At 38.9% G+C, this 19,093-nt stretch overlaps 1 protein-coding gene across 2 annotated transcripts in view; it reads left to right on the forward strand.

Moving 5' to 3' along the window:
• LOC128426856 (zinc transporter ZIP11) overlaps positions 1–19,093 on the forward strand; it is a 118,934-nt gene that overhangs the window by 66,162 nt on the left and 33,679 nt on the right. The window contains exon 5 of one of the 2 annotated variants that reach the window (XM_053413906.1): positions 5,260–5,401. In XM_053413906.1, the coding sequence (XP_053269881.1) occupies positions 5,260–5,401 (142 nt within the window). The remainder of the gene's footprint in view (positions 1–5,259; positions 5,402–19,093) is intronic. The other variant, XM_053413907.1, reaches the window with a different exon arrangement.

Here is a 19,093-nt window from a genome sequence, read left to right on the forward strand (position 1 = left end):
GAGGCAACATGAAATGGGCACAGTTTATGCATACAAAGACTTTGAATAGCTGCCAGGGAACATGCATTGATTTTGAGCCAGTGAGCCTCCACTATCAACACCTCCAGCTGGGACTGGGTCCAGAGCTGTGATGTGTTATAAGAAAGAGTTTTTTAGCTGCCTTCATTCTGCAAAAGGTCAAGTGGGGGGTTTGTCTCATGGCTCACATCAGTGTGTGTGTGTGTGTGTGTGTCTTCAGAGTTAACATATTTGGCCAGTAGCCTGCATCTGTTTTGTTTTGAATGTCCTATAATAAACAGATAAAACTGTCACTCGTCTAATAGCAAACCAAGGAAGAACTCCAGTAGTAAAACGTTCATTGTATATTGTACATTTGTATATAATATATTAATACACATAGAAACAATGTTTTCCAGTTAAGAGTAAGCTAAGCAATTTACTCTAATTGCAATTTTATCTTTAAAATACCTCAATTATGTAGGGTTTAATTTGGTCTTATTGCGTCTCAGATTGCACATATGGGCTTTTAACAGCTTTGAAATGGACATAAGCAATAGCATGATGGAGGAGTACATTCTGTAGTCTATTTCTGCAAAACTGTAACAAAACCGATCTGCATTCAACAAGAAATTCTGTATTATCATACATTGTGATGAATTTATTTCAGAAAGGGAGATAAATAAGAAAACAAAGTTCATGAGGCAGAGCAGCAATGGAGTTTAAAGACAAAACAGAGGACAGGATTTCAGGAAATCATAATGTAGTCATAAGTCGGGTGTGATTTTTGTTCTGATGATCTAATATCATGCCCTGTCACAGCAGGAGGCAACGTGCTTAGAAGGTGGGCCGTCATCTTCCAGAAAACGTTTTATTCATTCGAAGAAGAAGCTTCGAAAGAAGTACAAGACAATTTGTAGTCAATGTTCATTATATCGTGATAAAATTATTATAATTTACTGCATGTTGGTACTTTGACCATTGCATGATGTTGGTAAGACGGACGGGCTAGTTCTGAGTATTTCTGAAACCGCTGATTTCTTGGGAATTTTACAATAGCCTTAATAGCTTGGGCTCATTAAAACATCTGAAGACCCAGTGAGCAGCAGATCATCTGAGGGGGGTTGTGCTTCATCTCTGGAAAGTCGGAGGAGGTGTAAACAGGCTCGACAAAAGTAGCCTAAATTTAGAATTTAGCATTAATAACAATCATTTATATGGACCCAACCTGTCTCAGACAGTCCAGACTGGTGATGGTATAATGGTGTAGTAAATGTTTTCTTAACACACCCTTAATACGAATAAATCATGGTTTCAATGCCAGAGTCCTTGGCAGCAGTTTACCATCATTTAATGGCTACTTCCAGCAGGATAATGCTCCTTGTGAATCCAGTCCAGCATTTAAGTAAAACATTCAAACTTATATATAATCCCCACTCATGTGAACAATCATGAATCAAATTCAGCTTCATTTTATTGAAAACCTTGATTTTAAAATATTCACTGCAGATTAACCAGGTAAGTAATAAGAATCATGCTGCATATTTTGCTCTGAGTAACAGCCGCATGTGTTTGACCGTGACAACAGTGAATAATTTGAAGGATTGGTCTCCTCAAGCAAAATAAACTAAAATAAACATTTGAAACAGCGTTGAAATAATGGATGCAAAAAGAAAATCCTGGTGTTTGGACGGATGAAACTGTAGATTTACATCCACAGGAGCCCTTTGTGTCCCGAGGTCGGGTCGCATTCAGTGTTTACGACCCAGCAATCCCCAAATGTCATGCACCATCTCACTCATCGGTTTATGCCTGAACTTCCTGTTTTTTTTTTTTCTTTCTCTGTGGCGTTCTTGGCTCCCCCCCTCTCTCACACCTCATTGCTGCTGGCGTAAGTAATGAGCAAGAATGACAAATACAGTGTGTGCTGAATTCATGGCTCACACACAAGATCCGCAACAATATTATCATTATTTTGTTTCCAGCATTTTGTCTCTCACATTTTATTAAAAGATATTTGTTTTCTTTTTTTCTCACATTATCCTATATTTTAGAGTGAACCCACACAGCGGTGCATTTAACAAGGTTTCTCCTCCCTCCTTCCTTCCACTTTATGATGCCAAGGAACGATAAAACAACCTCTGCCAACTCTGGAAGATATTCAGAGCTTCAGAGGCTCAGTTTAGAGACTGTGTATACAACAACAATTGTCTGGGCGCTTCAACATGCTCGATCTAAAGGAAAGTGATTAAAGGAAAGCAAACAGGAAACTTGGCAATACTGTTTCCAGCGGGAGACTGAAGTCAGCCAAAGGAGGCTTCTATGAAACCACACCAAAAACCATTCTACACTGCTCATCCAGGCAGCAGACCACCAAATATACAGTATATGTAAATTTATAGATCAAATATCCTCATTGTTTTTACTGATTTTCTTCGACCGTATGCTCATTGAACCATCTTCCTTAGCAATGGTTTAAACCAGCTTCTAATGCCGCCATGGTAGTAGATTTAATTTTAATATGCATAGCTTTAGCTAATGCTATAAGGCAATAACACATGAAAGCTTCCGCAGGGAGTGAATGTTTTTTATAAATGTATATTTCATGTTTTCCTGGGAACTCAGAGGATATATGGTGGTTTTATTCAGTGGATCCTACTTTATCTCTTTAGGAAAAAATAAGTCCTATGGTGAGTATGTCTGTGCAGGAGAACGGCTGTAAAGCATATACTTAATATGAATAATACAATATTTATTAAGTGAATTTTGCTGTATGATTATTAAGCTCCTGTCCAGTACATTTTAATATTTGAAAGATGTTTTATATTTGATGGATGATTGATTGTTTTTTTTATTTATTTGTTAATTTTTTTATTTATTGATTGCTTCAGAGTCAAATCTCACAAAAATAACTTTTGAGGATAAAACAAAAGGGTGTAATAATAATCTTTATTTATTTAGCACTGTTCAAACAGCTGGTTTGGTCTTTGAAAACAAAATAACATGCACATAATACAGAAAACTGGCATTCCCTTTCAGGGGTTTGGTGTATTTGTTGGCTCCAGATAGTGTCTGACATCTTAGATTTTGTATTATTTTAATGGTTTTGACCCCATGTCAGACTTACTATTCTTCTCCCAGGAAATGAGACAAACTTTAGACAGACTCCTGCATTAGAAAGTGACATTACTGCAAGCAAAGCAATGAAATGAGAGTGCATAGTTTATGCAAAGTAATGTCACTGGGCATTGTCCTCTGGTTAGTCGTGTTCCAGCTAAAAATGTTGTCCTTAATTACTTCTTTATATTTTGAGTCATTGAAAGAAGTCACACATTATATCTGCTAGTAAACACAAATGATGATTCACTGCCTCACGAACCACGTTAGCATCCTGATGCTTTTATAGTCAGTAAATACTTCAAAAACGTAAACCTGCAGATAATGAATAATCATGGACTGTGTATTTAGATGGATGATGGGTGTTCACGTACTCCTGTTGTAGAACAAATTATAATAGATCAAGAGAATGACAGTAGTGTTTACAATGAAATGGTCCCGCAATAGCTGGATCTATTTGAGTGCAAGCTCTGAGGGAAAGCTTTGCAAAATGTTAAACCAAAAAGCCTTGCTCTCAAACAGATAAACAAATAACAAGCAATTAAAACCAAACTTATTAAAAAATTGAACACCAGTGTGATAAGAACTACCTTAAGTGACAGAAACTTTCTTTTTCTAATTTTGTCCATCTCCCATCTACTAACTTGGAGGAGGCAGGGTATACGACCAATACTCTAGCCAGCCACCAGGGGGCGATCAAGACATTTCTTGTTCACTTCTCCCGAGTTGTCATGCCATCCATCTTCATTAACAGTCCATGGATCAGATTGACTGAAATGGCTGATGTCATGTCCTGGTTTTATATTTCATTGTTCATATTGTGACTGGAATCAACAGCACAGATGGGATCATCGTCATCATCCCACTCAATGTGGAGTGTGATGGTGTGAAAGGCCTTTCATTGGAAGCAAACAGATGTTGACTGAGAGATAGCTGGTAGGATTTCGGGCCCTAGGATCAATAGGTATTTGGATAGAGACTGGATTTACCGTCTGTTTTCAGGTTTTCAGGTGATAAATCCAGGTTGATCCACTTCCTTCAGCCACTCAGCTCGACTGGAGCGTGTAGAGAGTTGGCAGTAGAGCAGTGCATTAACATTTCATTTGAATTTAGAGTGTCAAGATTCATCCGCTGTGGGTTTTCAATGAGGCAGCTTCCAGAGGCTTAACTGTGTACTGAGGTACTGTAAACTTGCATGGCAAAACATCACACCACATCCACTATCTCACTGGTGATCGCACCACTCAGTCGACTGTAGGAGGATTGGAAATGCGCGTTTTGTGTTGTCACAAATGTGAGGCAGTCTCACAATCAGGCAACATAATGACATTCATCGGAAGAATTTAGTGAACATCTTGGTTTGGTCAGAGGATGATTCAGAGCATTACAGTGACAGTAACTGTGGGAGATATTGTTCATAACAGTGCATTGTTGAATTAATAACACAACCTCTTCCGACTACACCTTGAATACAATTTTGAAACTAACTAAACTAGCACTTAAATGGCACTTACTTATAGCATTTTGTAGTTTTGCTTTATGGGTTTGTACCCTCGGGGCTGAATGCACATATTGTAAGTCACTTTGGATAAAAGCGTCAGCTAAATGAAATGTTGTAATGTAATGTAACCTCATGATGTACACTAGACGCAGGAGTGGATCGTGGGGTTTTCTAGATCAGGGGCCGGATTTTTCACAGCGGGCTCAAGAATAAGTCCAACATCAATGCACTTTTCCTTAGTTACATCATTTCTTATTTGACACAAAAAGTCAAGGATTATCATTTGCAATTTGTTCCTTCAAAAACACATTTCCATATTTTGTATAGAGGAAACATACATTAGACACGTTAAACACATTACCCATGTAGGGTATACAGTGGATTCACGGTTTGTGGTGTTCTGTATGTATGATGAAGTATTTTAACACTGAGACAAACTGCATCGCTGATTCTCAGTAATTATAAGTAAATGATAATCGCTTGTGCTTAGTAGTTTTTTTTTTTTATTTCAATAAAACATAAATAAATTAGAAGGAAATAAGGGGCCCCATGATATACAGCATTATCTGCGATTTTCAGTGTGTAAAACAAATTTTAACCTCTTCCTTTTCTGTCTTCTTTTTTTTTTTGTCTTTTATCCACAGGGTCTCGGTGTGGACCCCCAAACTGCCCTGGCTCTGCCCCCCGACTCAAAGCTGGGCAAAGAGAAAGCAGAAGAACCGTCGTTCCAGCCCACAGAGTCAGACGAGATGAGCATCAGGATAGGTAGAGCCGGACCTCACTCAGGCAAGCCTCCCTTTATATACCCACATCAAGTGTTGCATTTCATTACAAGACCATGGTGTCACATCATATGACTGAGGCAGACTCAAAGTGGAGAGAAGAGAGGCTGCATTGACTCACCTTGAGCTTCTCTGATGGCTTCGTTTTCACCTGTCAACTCTCTCTCTCTTGGTTTTTCGCCTTTCCTTTTTACTCCATCTGCCTCATCTGTCACTCTCTTCATACATTGGTTCCCTACCCTAGATTGGCTGTAGCTCTTTAACAAATCATCCTATGTGGCTTTGTGGGCACTGACTTTAATCAATTAACTAATCAAGTCAAGAAGGAAAATAAGATTTCAAAATAGTTTGACAGAGACGACAAGGAAAGGAAATTAGTAGAGAGAGAGAGAGAGAGAGAGAGAGAGAGAGAGAGAGAGAGAGAGAGAGAGAGAGAGAGAGAGAGAGAGAGAGAGAGAGAGAGAGAGAGAGAGAGAGAGAGAGAGAGAGAGAGAGAGATGAGAGAGAGAGAGAGAGAGAAAAACTGTGTGTGTGTGTGTTCTTGCTTCACTGGCTGGTACAATTACATTTCAGTTTAGTTGTTATCTACAGTGAGTTCTTAAGCTATGCATCTGCTCACTGACAGTGACACTGGAATATTAAAACCAGGTTGGAGTATCAATGCAAATTGTAAAAACTATAAACCATAAAATATTGGTGCCAGTTACTAAACATTGCCAGAACACAAAACGACGGTCGGCGATAAGAACGGCTTTTTAATTGCTGAGTAAATTGACAGTTGAAATTGAACACATTAACTATTAACGGTGAAAAGTTTTCCTAAATTAAATAAACAGGGAAACTAATTCGCTCAGGCACCTAAGGCTGCTTGTGATTCGTTAGGTACAAGGTGTGTAGGATTGGCACCAAATTTCCAACCCTACTGACTGCAAGTTATATTTCCCTTCAAAGGTCTTTAATTATCTCATTTATTATTTATCTGCTCTGGTGTGGCTCGTGAGGAAATGGTGAGCACATTCGGTTGAGACTGTAATTCCTCCCAATTTCGTGAACAGTGTCGACCTGTTAGACGGAAAAAGTCGCAGCAAACACGACACACCTCCTCTCTTACACAAGTCTTCTTTGGATTCATAGTAAGATTAAAATTGTATTCTCACACAGTTCTATGGTTGCGTATATATGGGAAGTCAAAGATTTAATTAAGCACCTCTATTTTCAAGCTATTTAAATTTTAAAACCCAATTTTCACAAGAAATATTTATTTTACTTATTGATCAAAAAGGCCAATATATGAGCATATTCAAACGGCTCTCTTTATGCCATCAAACAACTCCATTTTATGGCGTTTCTTTTTATGCCGTTTTTATGACTCAAGTTTTTCCTATTTTGACTTTTAAAAAGTATTTCAACCCTCGGTTTACTTTTCTGATTACTGCTAACACTAGTAGCCTAAAATTGGGATTCAATTCCATCAGCCACTGTGGCACCACAAAGCACTGATTTGTTGCACTGTGATGTCACACTGTTATTCTTCCTAAGCGCTGCATAAAAATAATTGAAACAGAGACAGTGTAGACACTAGTGAGATAAAAAACAAACACCAAAAACGTGACCAGTGTAAATTAATCCTTTCTTTAATTTTGAATAACCAGCACATTTGTAGTTTCTTACCAATCAGTGAAGGCAAGACCTAAGCAATGTATTGATGCAGAGTCCCATTAGTAGCTGCTGATCTGTGTTGTTTTTTACAATTTTACAATTGCTCCATGCAAGAGTAGAAAAAGATAAAAAAATATTAAATAAAATAAATAAAAACGCCTGAAAGTTACAACAAGAAACCATCCTGCCAAATGTGTCTTTGAATTAAAAAAGATGGTGGCAAATGTAACTGCAGCTGAGTTCATGTGGATTTCGTGACAAGCACAATACTCAGTTTTATTAATTTTTATTGGTTAAAAATCCAGAATGGTACAATTTCCTTTTAATTCCAAAACGCAGAAAAACATAATTGACCCTTCTGGGATTTTCATGACGTAGCACAATAAACTCCCACCTCACATGACTCGCCTGCTGTGTCAGCCGGCATCTCTCCTCGGGTTTGACTTTTCACTGACACATTTTTTGGGGGACTTGTCATTGTGTAGACAAACGCAGAAAGCCAGCTTCCTACTAAATAATCAAAATAGCTGGAAGATTGAGTTCATGTTTTTTGGTTGTTAATGCCTTTTTTGTGACTGTGTAAGCGCATCCTGGCAGTCATTTTATCTGACTCACTCCTTCTCTTATTTCCATCATTGTCACTGTGACCTCATGTATATACCACACATTGTGATGTCATAGTTTTAATGATATAAAGTGGCTTGTTGCACTGCTTCAAATGTCATGGGAGCTGACGGGAACGCTGGTGTCAAGTAGAGCGACTGAAACTTTGATTGGAAGAAAGTTCTGCAAACAAAACAACTCTGGAGTGGCCTTGATGTTATTTTCAGGATATCAGAGTTAGCAGCTGGAGGTTCTGAACAAAGACAAAAGGAGAAAAAAAAAAAGGACTTTGTAGACCTCGGACAAAGAAGGATCAACCATTTTTTAGGCAGACACTATGATGTTGTTCTGATTAGTTTCAACCCAGTATTCCAACAGTATTTCACAACCCGATTGTTTGAATAACGTACGGTATGAGCATGCTGTCATTCCATTGCCACTGTTTACATTCAGAGAATATTTCCTGCAGCTCTCGAGTCCACAGATTGAATATGTATTCCACACACACTCAGAGAGATCAGTTAGAAGTCAATTGCATCACTGAGGCTTGCGTGAAGGCATCCAAAGTCGATCAGCCACACAGTTTACAGAGGAGGGTGAAAGTCGCTGCATGTTTGGACGTGCCATTCAGTGCGGCATATCCAATCAACACTTTTTCCTCTCTTATGCTCTTTCATATATCAAAAGGATGAATAATTTATCTAAGAGAGGCTGAATTCCCACACCACTGCCCAGTGCTGGGCAAAACAATAAAGAAGAGAAGAAAAATGCAAAAAGCAATGATGCACTGAGCAACCAAACAAATACTGGCCATAGAATTTATATTATGGCAGGGATTCTCAAACTAAAGTGTTGCTCGGGACGTCATTTTCTGTCCTAGCCTGACCCAAACCCTGAACATCCTTTTTTGTGTGTACAAACCCGACTACAGCCCGACGTTTCCCCTTATTAAAGGCACATGCAGTGGACATATATAATTGTATTGCCCGGCAAATGTGACACAATCCAACTTTAAAATAATTACATTTTCTGACATATTTTGGACCACAAACAATTTGATCTATTTGACGATTTGTATCCTTTTGTGTGCAGAGTTCTTGACTGTAAAAAGCTGAAGCTAATATTTGCTTATTGACGCATCTAGCCACAGCAGTTTTGTTGAGGGAAAAATAAACCCCTGTGAGCATTACTTGCAGGAAGAGGTAAATTGTTGCAGTTGCTAGGACAGTGTTCAGTGGAGGGATTTATCGAACAGTCAATAGCTTTGCTCAGGGGAGGCTTACGGAGACGTGGCCCCTCGATAACTACCCTGACCTTCAGCCCCATGCCATCCTCAAATATGCTCCTGCTTCAAATGCTAAAACCTGTATTTTAGAAGGAATATAAACAGAAACCTTGAAAACAGCGAATGTATTCATGTCATTGCTGATCAGCTTCTACGTCAGTGTCCTTGTTTGCCTGTGTAGTACGACAACGCCCACAGAACTGATTGCAGCCTTGGGGGCTCTTGCTGCTGTTGCTCAGATGATCCTGGAGGCTTAATCCACAGGTGTTTATCTCATTGGGACTGAGTTAGGAATTTTAGAGGAAAAAACTATATCAGGCAGAGCGTTGAAATTGTTCTTAATTGTGCTCATAATATGCATGACAATCAGAGAGGCCGCAGAAGACTTTGTTGAGCGCTAGTTTAAACCTTAATTGATGTTGTAGGTTGCTACACACCGAGACATGAAGGAATTTAGTATTCACGCACACATATGCTCGGCCCATTGACGTCCGCTCCCCCTTGCGCATATGGACAGAGCAAGGAAGCTGCACAATAGATAATTGACACTTCCTTCCTGTGCAAACAGAACACATGAGGGGCAGTGCCAGTCACTTCAAGCTTAAAATTCACCTTGATGATCTCTCATCTCACTGAATACCTCCTGCAGAGACTCATTGAGAATCTCTAATCCACACAATGACATGAACACACACACACTTTTCCATCTCCCTCTTTCAATGTTTTCTCCGTCTTTGATTTATTGGACATGATTGGTGATGGATTTCTCCTTTCAATCTGCAGGGATCTGATTGATTCAAGCTCTGTCTCCTTTTGGCTTCAGTTTCGTCTTAATGGAAATTAGTTGGTGGCCTCTTGTTTCCGATTGCCTCTCTGTGACACAACAGTCACTCCCTTTGCAGCCATCACAGAAGATAGAACCAACCAAACATCCTATTTTGCCCTTTTTGATGTGTGGTATATGAATGTGGATGGTTATGTAATGCCAATTGTACTAAATTCTATTTTGAAACCTCAATTACAGTATCTTTCACTGCAAAGACAGCCATCTCTTGGAAAGAATATATTTTCTGTTCTGATTCTCAGCCCTAAGAGTCTTTCTACTCAAAATTGATTCAGAACAACTGGTGGAATACAGAGACTATTTTGAAAGCATTGAAAAGCCCCCCCCCCCCCCCCCCCCCCCCCCCCCCCATCCATTGTAATCAAAATGTGTATCCATGTTGGAGTAAGTTTTATTTTTTCCCAAATATCACAGGTAACAGGCACACAAATGCTTACATTAGGAACATCCACATTTTCCCAGAAAATTCTTATAAAAATGTCTGTCCAGTTTATCAGTTTAATTAGTACAAAGGTAAGTGTTGAACTGCAAATAGTTAATCAAGGCTTTAAAGTTAATGTAACTGCTGTTCATTGGTTTAAAATCCCTGTTTGAACAATCGTTGAGTACAGTCTTTGAAGTAGTACTATGCATCAATGTCAGAATGAGGAGATAGAGACACATGATAAAGGAAGACAGACTGGTTGATCCGATGTTCCACAGCAACATGATAAGCCCAAACATTGAAAGAACAGACAGAAGCTTCACACGATGGAAGAGCGGCACAGTTTCCACACTTAAACTTCATTGAGCTGGTTTTGGATAAAATGGAAAAAAGGTGAAAGCAAAGCAAACTAGAAGTGCAAAACATTTGTGTGGACTTTTGCAACAGGGAGCAGTAGTGTAGTAGTAGTGACAGGTGATATAAGACAGATCAGAAAACTAAGATTAGTGGCCAAAAATAATTAATAAAACACTGTTTGTAATGGCTGATGCCAATTTCACTTTCAATGGATTTTGCCGTCTACACAGTAATTTATATAATCATAAATTCAACCATATTCCATTGTATTTATGTACTTTTGTTTAATAAATGTCATAATTTCTTTCATATTTATTAAGTTATTAATCATTGTAATTATCTTATTATTATCCTCCTATATTTGAATGCCCCAAATAGTAAGACCAATTATAAGATATGACTGACTCAACCAGGGGCCAGTTCAGTCATTTTCACAAAAGTGCTCTAATTTTCTTTTAATTAACTTAATAGTAGCATTCAAACAGAGGGGAACTGGTGATTGACGTCGTGAGACAGCATGGGATTTTGTTACAATATAATTCAATGTCAGGGTCCGGCGCTGACACGTATGCTTAAGAGTCTTCAATAGAGTTCGCTTTTATTAACTTTGAAGGGGTGACGTGATGCATGTGCTAACTGCGCTGATGTCCTGTTGCTTCACCTTGCTTGTAGTTCTTGGAGTAAAATTCTTGAAAAGTTCATCTTTCAAGCAGCAGTGCTGGAGCTAGCCAGTGAAATCCCATTTGTGGACATATGCAGAGGAAGCAGGATGGGTGTTGGAGCGATGCAGCTCCTGTCTGGTATTCAACGTTTGTGATTTCATCTGGTTGGAGAGCTTATTGCCAGTGTACTTCCCTTTAGCATTGCAGCTTGCATGGTACATTGGTATTTCTCACCATACACATTATTTGCATTTTCATACATTTAGTTTTTTATGTAAAACTTGTCTGATTTTGATCAGGTAAGGTACTTCGGTTGCCTCTAGAAACCTGTTTGTTGTGGTTACTATAGCAGCTTTCAGGCATGCTCTGAACTGCGGAATAACTCAAGTCATTCTCCGCGGGGGCTGTATGTGAGAACTCTGAGTAAAGTCCTAATAAGCCCATGTGAAAACACAGCAGGAGATCCTCCAAGGGATTTACCACGAGCTGATGACGTTTCTAAGCTACGGTTAAAAAGAATATACATCTCAGGATGATAAAGAGGAGCCATGACAGTAGAAGACACAGATGAAGACGTGAGCTTAGCGAGATGGCACGATTCAAGAGGAGGGCCCATGCAGGTGGTGATGTTCTCATCGGAAGGGTCCTGCTGTGTTTCTCGTGGGTGAAAGGCAAACTCTGGAGAAAGTCCGGACCCAATTGTGTGTACATTCTCCGGTAGAGAATGTCTGAAAATGGTATGCCTGGGCTCTAAATTTCAGGCTTGCCACCGTGTAAAAGAAACACGTTCATGAGATACTGAATAACAACCATACCATCAGCTCATGAAGTGAGCATGTGGCATTCTGACTATCTCGAGTAAAAAAACGGCTCTTCCTATGACTCGACAAGCCACGAAAGTCGTGTTTAATAGATCAGTGCTTTGATTCCTGCTGTTCTCCAGGTATTTGAAGTGACAGGAAGCCCCTTGTAAGCATGTACCTACTCACGGATGCATGCATTCACACATAAATGCACAAAACTATTCCCGTTCCCTCTCATAGTTTATGCATGGCTACCTAAATAATTCAGTCGGCATTAAAATAAATCAAAGTGTGCCTCTTGGCGTGCTGTTTATTCAGAATAAATTTAAGAATGCACCAAAATGAAAAATGGGATTACACTTGAATTTCTCTAATCATGCAAAAGATGAACATACATACTCCAATTTGCCAATGTACCTCTTAATGAATGAATTCATCTTTTGTCTTTTATCAATTTTTTTTCAAGCCTACTGGCAAAAGCTGCAGCCAACCACATGACCTTTATATTTTATAATGAGGTCAGACATGCTGTAGATGCGATGAGAAGGCAGACGTATATATCTTAATATCTCAACGAGGTGAATCAAAAACAAGAAAACTGGTTTAATACTAACTCTGGAAACACATAAAGGGATGGGTGTCAATATGCCAGACTTTAATATCCTATACAGTAATACAAACAAAGGTCAGCCTTCATTAAAATATCAGGGATGCCCGGGGTTCTCTTCTTTAAAGTGATGAAAAAGGGAGAAACAAGCTCATGGAGTTGAGAGCCAGGTTAATTGCCCTCACTAACCTGAGGGTGTGGACATATACACATTGAGTTGAACTATTCCTTTAAAGGAAACGGCCGTATTTGAGCTACCTTTATAGTTAACACACCAAAAGTCCTACCGACAATGTGGCAGGGTGGGATCCCTTTAGGAGGTGATTTTCTCTGTTACAATCCGATTATCTGAAGTTAACTTGCATGTCTTAGTTTGATGCTAAATAGTAGTTCTATAAGCTATCTCTCTATCCATTGAATCAGTATTCACCTTGATACTGACCTTGTTAATGTGATTCAAGTACCTCCTATAAATGTTAACCCTTTGGTCTTCTGTGCGAGGAGCTTTTTTATGATTAATAGTTACATTTTATTCTCAGGGGAACTCTAGCAGACGCAGTGGTTATGATACATGGGAGCAAAGTTGCAAGTTGGGTGACAAAGTCTTTATATTGACTGTCTCTGTTAGGAGTGGTGGGGTGGATGGACCTTAACACTGATCATTTCTTGATTGGAACTGGTCTCCTAGTTTATTTTATCCATGATCCTTACACAACTGTAACTACATTTACTAATCTCAATCTAACTATGGCAATGAAGGTCATCCAACCCTCCTGAATTACTGATTTTAACCTTAACTACAATTGTTTCCAAATCATAATCAACTAGTTTTTGGGCCTATACCCTAACCAATGGTTTCCCTCAGTGAGTATGGACAGACTGTGGAGTAAAGATATCTGAGAATTGCTTATTACTAAACAATCTCTTTCTGCTTGTACTTCACAATTAATGCATTTGATATAAATGGAAAAGTAGGTCATGATAGTAACATTCAGTGCCTGCAAATGTGACTAAAACTTGACTTACTACAGTTTTTTCCAAAACATTTCTTCGACTTGTTATATCGTCAATGCAAAGCATTTGTAACAGCAATATGTTTTGAATTAAGCTTTTTTACTCAAACTGTGTTATGGACAGATACAGGACAGTGAGAAGCAAATTGGCTCCTATTGTAGCTGCTTACAGCAACAACAAAATTGTTGTAAAAAATGTAACTGAGGTTGATGCAAAGCAGATATAAAGTTTGATGCACAATACAGGAGTCAAACTGAACTAATCTTAAAAGTAAAATTAATCTAACTGTTAGATTACTAATTTCAGATGAATTACATAACAGCAAATGACTAAAATCCTTGATTATGTGGAAAAGGAATGGATTCTATCACACTTTTTCAACACTTTCATAGTGTCAAATTAATTTATGATGTGCTGTAGGAGAATGTAGCATTTTGTCAAACTCAGTATAGATTTTATGCATGGCTGGTTCAATGCAAGACTAGGCATTTTAGTTCCTTCATATATTATTGCGTGCGATGATGGTTTGTTTTCTCCACTACGGGTGTAATTGACAAGATTGTTTACTCCTTAAGGGCTTTTCTGAGCTGCCTAACAATGCAAAAAGAAAAAAAGAATTCCCCCTCTGCTCCAGTTTTCTGGTCGAAAGTGAAGTTATACAGATTTTACATCAGATGGGAACCTTTGAAAAAGATGCCAACTTCAAATAAACAAATAAGCTGCTCCATTTCTTGTCTCCACACCGGAGGTACAACAGGGGTTCTATTTGTTATCAAAAGCAAGTTTAACTTTGAGCACCCATGTGCAACCAAACTAGTATCAACACCTCTCACCATAAAGTCGTTTTAGACAGTCAAAAGTAAACATTTGTTCGTTACAATGTCGCCCAGTCAAGCTTTTTGTTAAAGGTGTAACCACTACCTTTAAATTACAGCCATATATAGCCATTGTACATTTTATGGAAAAACAGAAAGTGTTTAAGTAATATGGATCTCCTACACAAGCAACATTTGCAGTGCTTCTTGTAAAAAATTTTCAATGAACTGCACTAGTATTCATGCCCCATTTTGTGTTTTGCTGATGGTGACTTGAAACGCTGTGTAACGCATCACACCAAATCTCCAATTGGTGTTTTACCCTCATAGAAACCCCCCGAAGGCCGAGAAGGAACCTCCAGATGAACTGCTTAACCTTGTAAAGGACCACTATAAACACCACAAGACACCTACATCCTCTTTAATTAGCAACAGAACCTCCTAAAGGCCTCTTCACTGACAAACCTTCTAAACTACCTGTAGAAAACACTAAAGGGCCCCTATAATCATTAGTCAACCATTAAAACATCCTAAATGATCTTTAAACCCTCTGATTAACGACCTGAGCCTCCTAAAGGCCAACTCGAAACCTTCTTAGTAAAACCTTAAGAAGTAGTACCTCAGAAAGGACCCTAACCCGGAATTTTTTTTTTTGTAGTGTAGGTACAAAGTTTCAACACGTCAATGTTACTAGCAGTTCTCACAAACTCAATCGTGCGTTCGCCCTCCACTATAAAGGATTGGCTCTACCTTGACATAGCCGTCTCAAGTTGTGGAGATGGCAACTATCCAAACTCACAGCAGCTTATTGTGCCTATAGCCGTTGGAATTTAAAGGATAAAGGACAGCATACATCGTTTGTAATGACTCAGTATTGTAGTTTGTTCTTAATGATACAGATATTATCAGCTGTAATAATACTACAAACCAAAACAATGTTGAACTGACAGTTTACAATCCCCTTCATCTTATCTTCAATTATGGGTAAGTGAGTAAATTCTGTGACTCTGATATTCCTTCATATGTGTCGTACTTACTACGACAGATACTATGTATCTGTCTGAGAGCATCAATGGAACCAAATATTCACAACAAAATATGTTTTTATATTTGGATTGTTCACATTTTCGAAAAAACACCCTGAATATAGCATAGTATATTTAACTCTTTTTAAGCAAATCAATTTAATCACTTTTTCACACATTTTGAAGATACTATGGTAGTCCACTTGTCCCTGGTATCTGTACCGTGCACACGTTTTGTTGTCCAGTAGAAACATTTCTTCTCCTGAAGGTTGTTATCAAAGAATTTGCACAACCATTGACTGCCATGTGGCCCAATATCCTGTGGGTTCATTTCAACGCCACTTCAATTATTTTTGGAGAAGGGACACTCATGTTGAATCATTTTCCATTAAACCTTAATGGACATGCATGTAGAGTGAGACCAGTAAACACTTGAAACTTCCATTGACCGGGCTTTTACAAGGTTTCACCAAGTGTGCATCTCCCTTCCTGTAATATTTATGTTGCATTTTCCTCTGCCTTCCACTTCTCCTTTCCCTCTCTCTCAGACACACACACAAAGAAAGTTCTTACCCTGATACTTGTTTTCCCTCTTTTGCTATTCCTTGAGTGGGTCGATCATGAGAAGGTTTGAGAGAAACTAAACTGCAGCACTTAATTAGATGAAAAAAGATCTCTCCATGCCTTGGTGGTTCCCCATCTTAGCAGGTTCCTTGGCAGCCACTGAATCAGCAGGTTGTCTGATGCTAAAAAGATAACTTGTACTTGTTTTTTTCACTTGAGAGGCTAATTAATCTAATCTTTTCCCCTCTTTTAACTTCTCCCTCGTCTGTCCCTCTTACAGCTTTGTAAATCAAATGATTTCTAACCATCTGAGGGCGATGTGCTCCTTCACTTTCAGATTGTGATTCGTCTCCTTGTCAGAACCCTGGAATTTTCCTTAATGATTTTTTTTTGCCAGCCACATGAAATCAAAGAAAACTAAAATGTACTTTTTATTAGTCTGTTTTTCATGAGCCCAGCCTTTTCAAAAAGAAAGTCAGAATTTTTTCCCCATCAAAATTGAAAGATGAAATGAATTGAAAAAGTGAATTGGTATTAACAATCCGTACACACATATATATAATTGTTGTCCTTAAATGTATGTGTCTAGGCAAATTGGCAATAACTCATTAGGGTTTTGTTTAATCATTCTTGTGGTTTGACTTTGTGTTATGGACTTAACCCCCCTGAGCCTGAGTGACAAGCAGCAATGGCTAATGAATGGAGAATTGGAGTAAATTAGTGTATCGAGGCTTTCCCGTGTGGTAGTACATTGTATGTTAAAGTGCTTACATGAAGTGATTTATAGGCAGGGTTGGTAACTTGTTTCTGGAACATTCTTTTTATTATTTATTGAAATCCTCTTCATGGTAGAAAAAAAGAAAGAGCGCCAGTGTTAGTAGCCCGCGCTGGACTGTAATAAACACGACCAATCACTTAATTTTGTACCTGTCTTTCACTAGCTGACCTGCCCGTACTCACACTGCATATGAACGCAGGCTTCAGCTGGAGAAATACAGACCGCTGAAGCAGAGACGATAGTCAAAACCTAGCGAGTGGGGGGGTTGTGGCTTTGACGAATGGGTCAATGGGTGGGTGTGAGATGTATCGCTCATATTTTCAAAGTGTAGCCTGCTCTTGTTAGCTTTGGAGAACTTCAACCCCAGCTTTAAGTGAGATGTATGTGATGGAAATAGTTGATGTAAATGTAGGCTAAACTAGGTAGAGAGATCAGCAAACAGTGAAAATACCTGATCGCTGTAGACATCTTTTATGGTGTAGCTATGAGTGGTTTGTAGATATTGAAGCATTAAGGGAGAAATTATGGAAAAAGAAAGGATTTCTGAAAGGATTTTTGAGTCTCTCGCACTTCCCCTAAATCCCAGTCTTATTGCAGTAAAGGTACAGTAGAAAAATCCACCCTCAAATATTAGTAGGTAGTTTACCTTGTATCTTTTGTGTACACTGATGTTGCATCCATGTCTCTCTTTAGGGTTTTTCAATCTATGATCAAAGGTTTATTTTCAAACCTTCCTGCAAAGAACTAATATGTTCAAAATCTCAAGATGCAGACGTGGAAAAAGGAAGGTACAAGAAAATAAATGGAAATCGACTGAACAAGTGATAGCATCAATAGTACTAAAAGTGAGTTTATTAGTGTTGCTATTGTTTTGATTCGATTTTTAATCCACATGCTGTAGAGTTGATGATCGTGACATCAGACATAGGCTATCAGCGGTAAAGGGGAAATTAAACTGAAATGAAAGAGGGGAAAAAAAGAGAGGGGGTAGATGTATATGATGCAGAAAAGATCACTGATGCCTTCAACAAAAGTAGAGGGAGCATTTTTCTGAGGAGAAACTGCTGCTGCTTTTTGACAGGCTGTACTTCTGTTTTATTATTAAGGTTCAGTCAGCCTTCAGAAGCTGCAACTGGAGATATGGTGTCTCATTTCGAGCAAGCGTGAGAAATGCATCCTTCCATTCCCAAGTGGCCAAGGTTCCAGTGGGTGGACCCTCTCGGACCAAACTATCCCAGGATCATTGTGACAAGCTGACGATGCAAACCATTCGTAGACCCGACCGTTTCATTCCTGTTTGGCCATCGTGGTCTACTCGATCTATGAAGGCCACTGAAGAAATGAGTCCTGAGGAGGATGTGGCCCCTGAAGTATAAAGCACCTTACGTTGCTTTCAAAGATTTGCTTAGTAATGTTTCATACATAATCCTGGTTTTCTACCGTTCCAATCAAATGTACAACCACATTTGTTTTGGTTGTAACAAGAGTAGTCTTTCCCTATAGGATTATATCGGATCATTAATGGATTACATCTTAAGGATCGCATTATGATCTTACAAACTGATTACAATGTTCTGTTCCGTCAGTTTAACACAAATAATAAGTAACTGTGATGAGAGTGAATATACTGGACAGAGTGAGGTGGCAGGGGTTTCCAAGGACACAAAGGGAGGTGTCAGTTTGGAGCCTCATTAGATCAATGCTCTCTACTGATACAAGCTCTCTCTGCCTCTCCCTTCTTAGTTTTAACAAGAGAATACAACTGCTCTCTGGAGGTGTTGTTGGCCTTATACATTTTTTGTCAAGGTAGAAATATCTACACACATTGTTATGGTATCCACGTCAGGGTCAGTTGCCTAGCAACTAAGGCCATGGATGCGTGATAGTTTGGTTGTTTGCTCCCCGTTTCTCTTTCACTGACCACCAGTGTCTCTCTCTCTCTCGCTGTTATCGCTGCCTTTCACATGCTGTGACTGTTGCTTGCGCACTCAGAGTCCAGTTTGGAATCAGTAGGTGCTATTGTTTACAAGTTATCAAATCAAAGTTTTTATACCGATTTAACTATCGTCAGTCTTATAAGTCAAAAAACAAGAACCATACGTAAATGTTAAGTGTTCATAACAAAGCTCCGTTATGGGTTTTTTGACAGCGGTCCACCGATGCCAGGATTTCTCCAGGTTCTCCAGATGGCTAGCCAGCTATGAAAAACAAGTCTATTGTCAACGTGTCTGTTTGTGAGAGAGAGAATGAGACAAA

The sequence above is a fragment of the Pleuronectes platessa genome, chromosome 21, assembly GCF_947347685.1.
Source record: "Pleuronectes platessa chromosome 21, fPlePla1.1, whole genome shotgun sequence".
NCBI lineage: Eukaryota > Metazoa > Chordata > Actinopteri > Pleuronectiformes > Pleuronectidae > Pleuronectes > Pleuronectes platessa.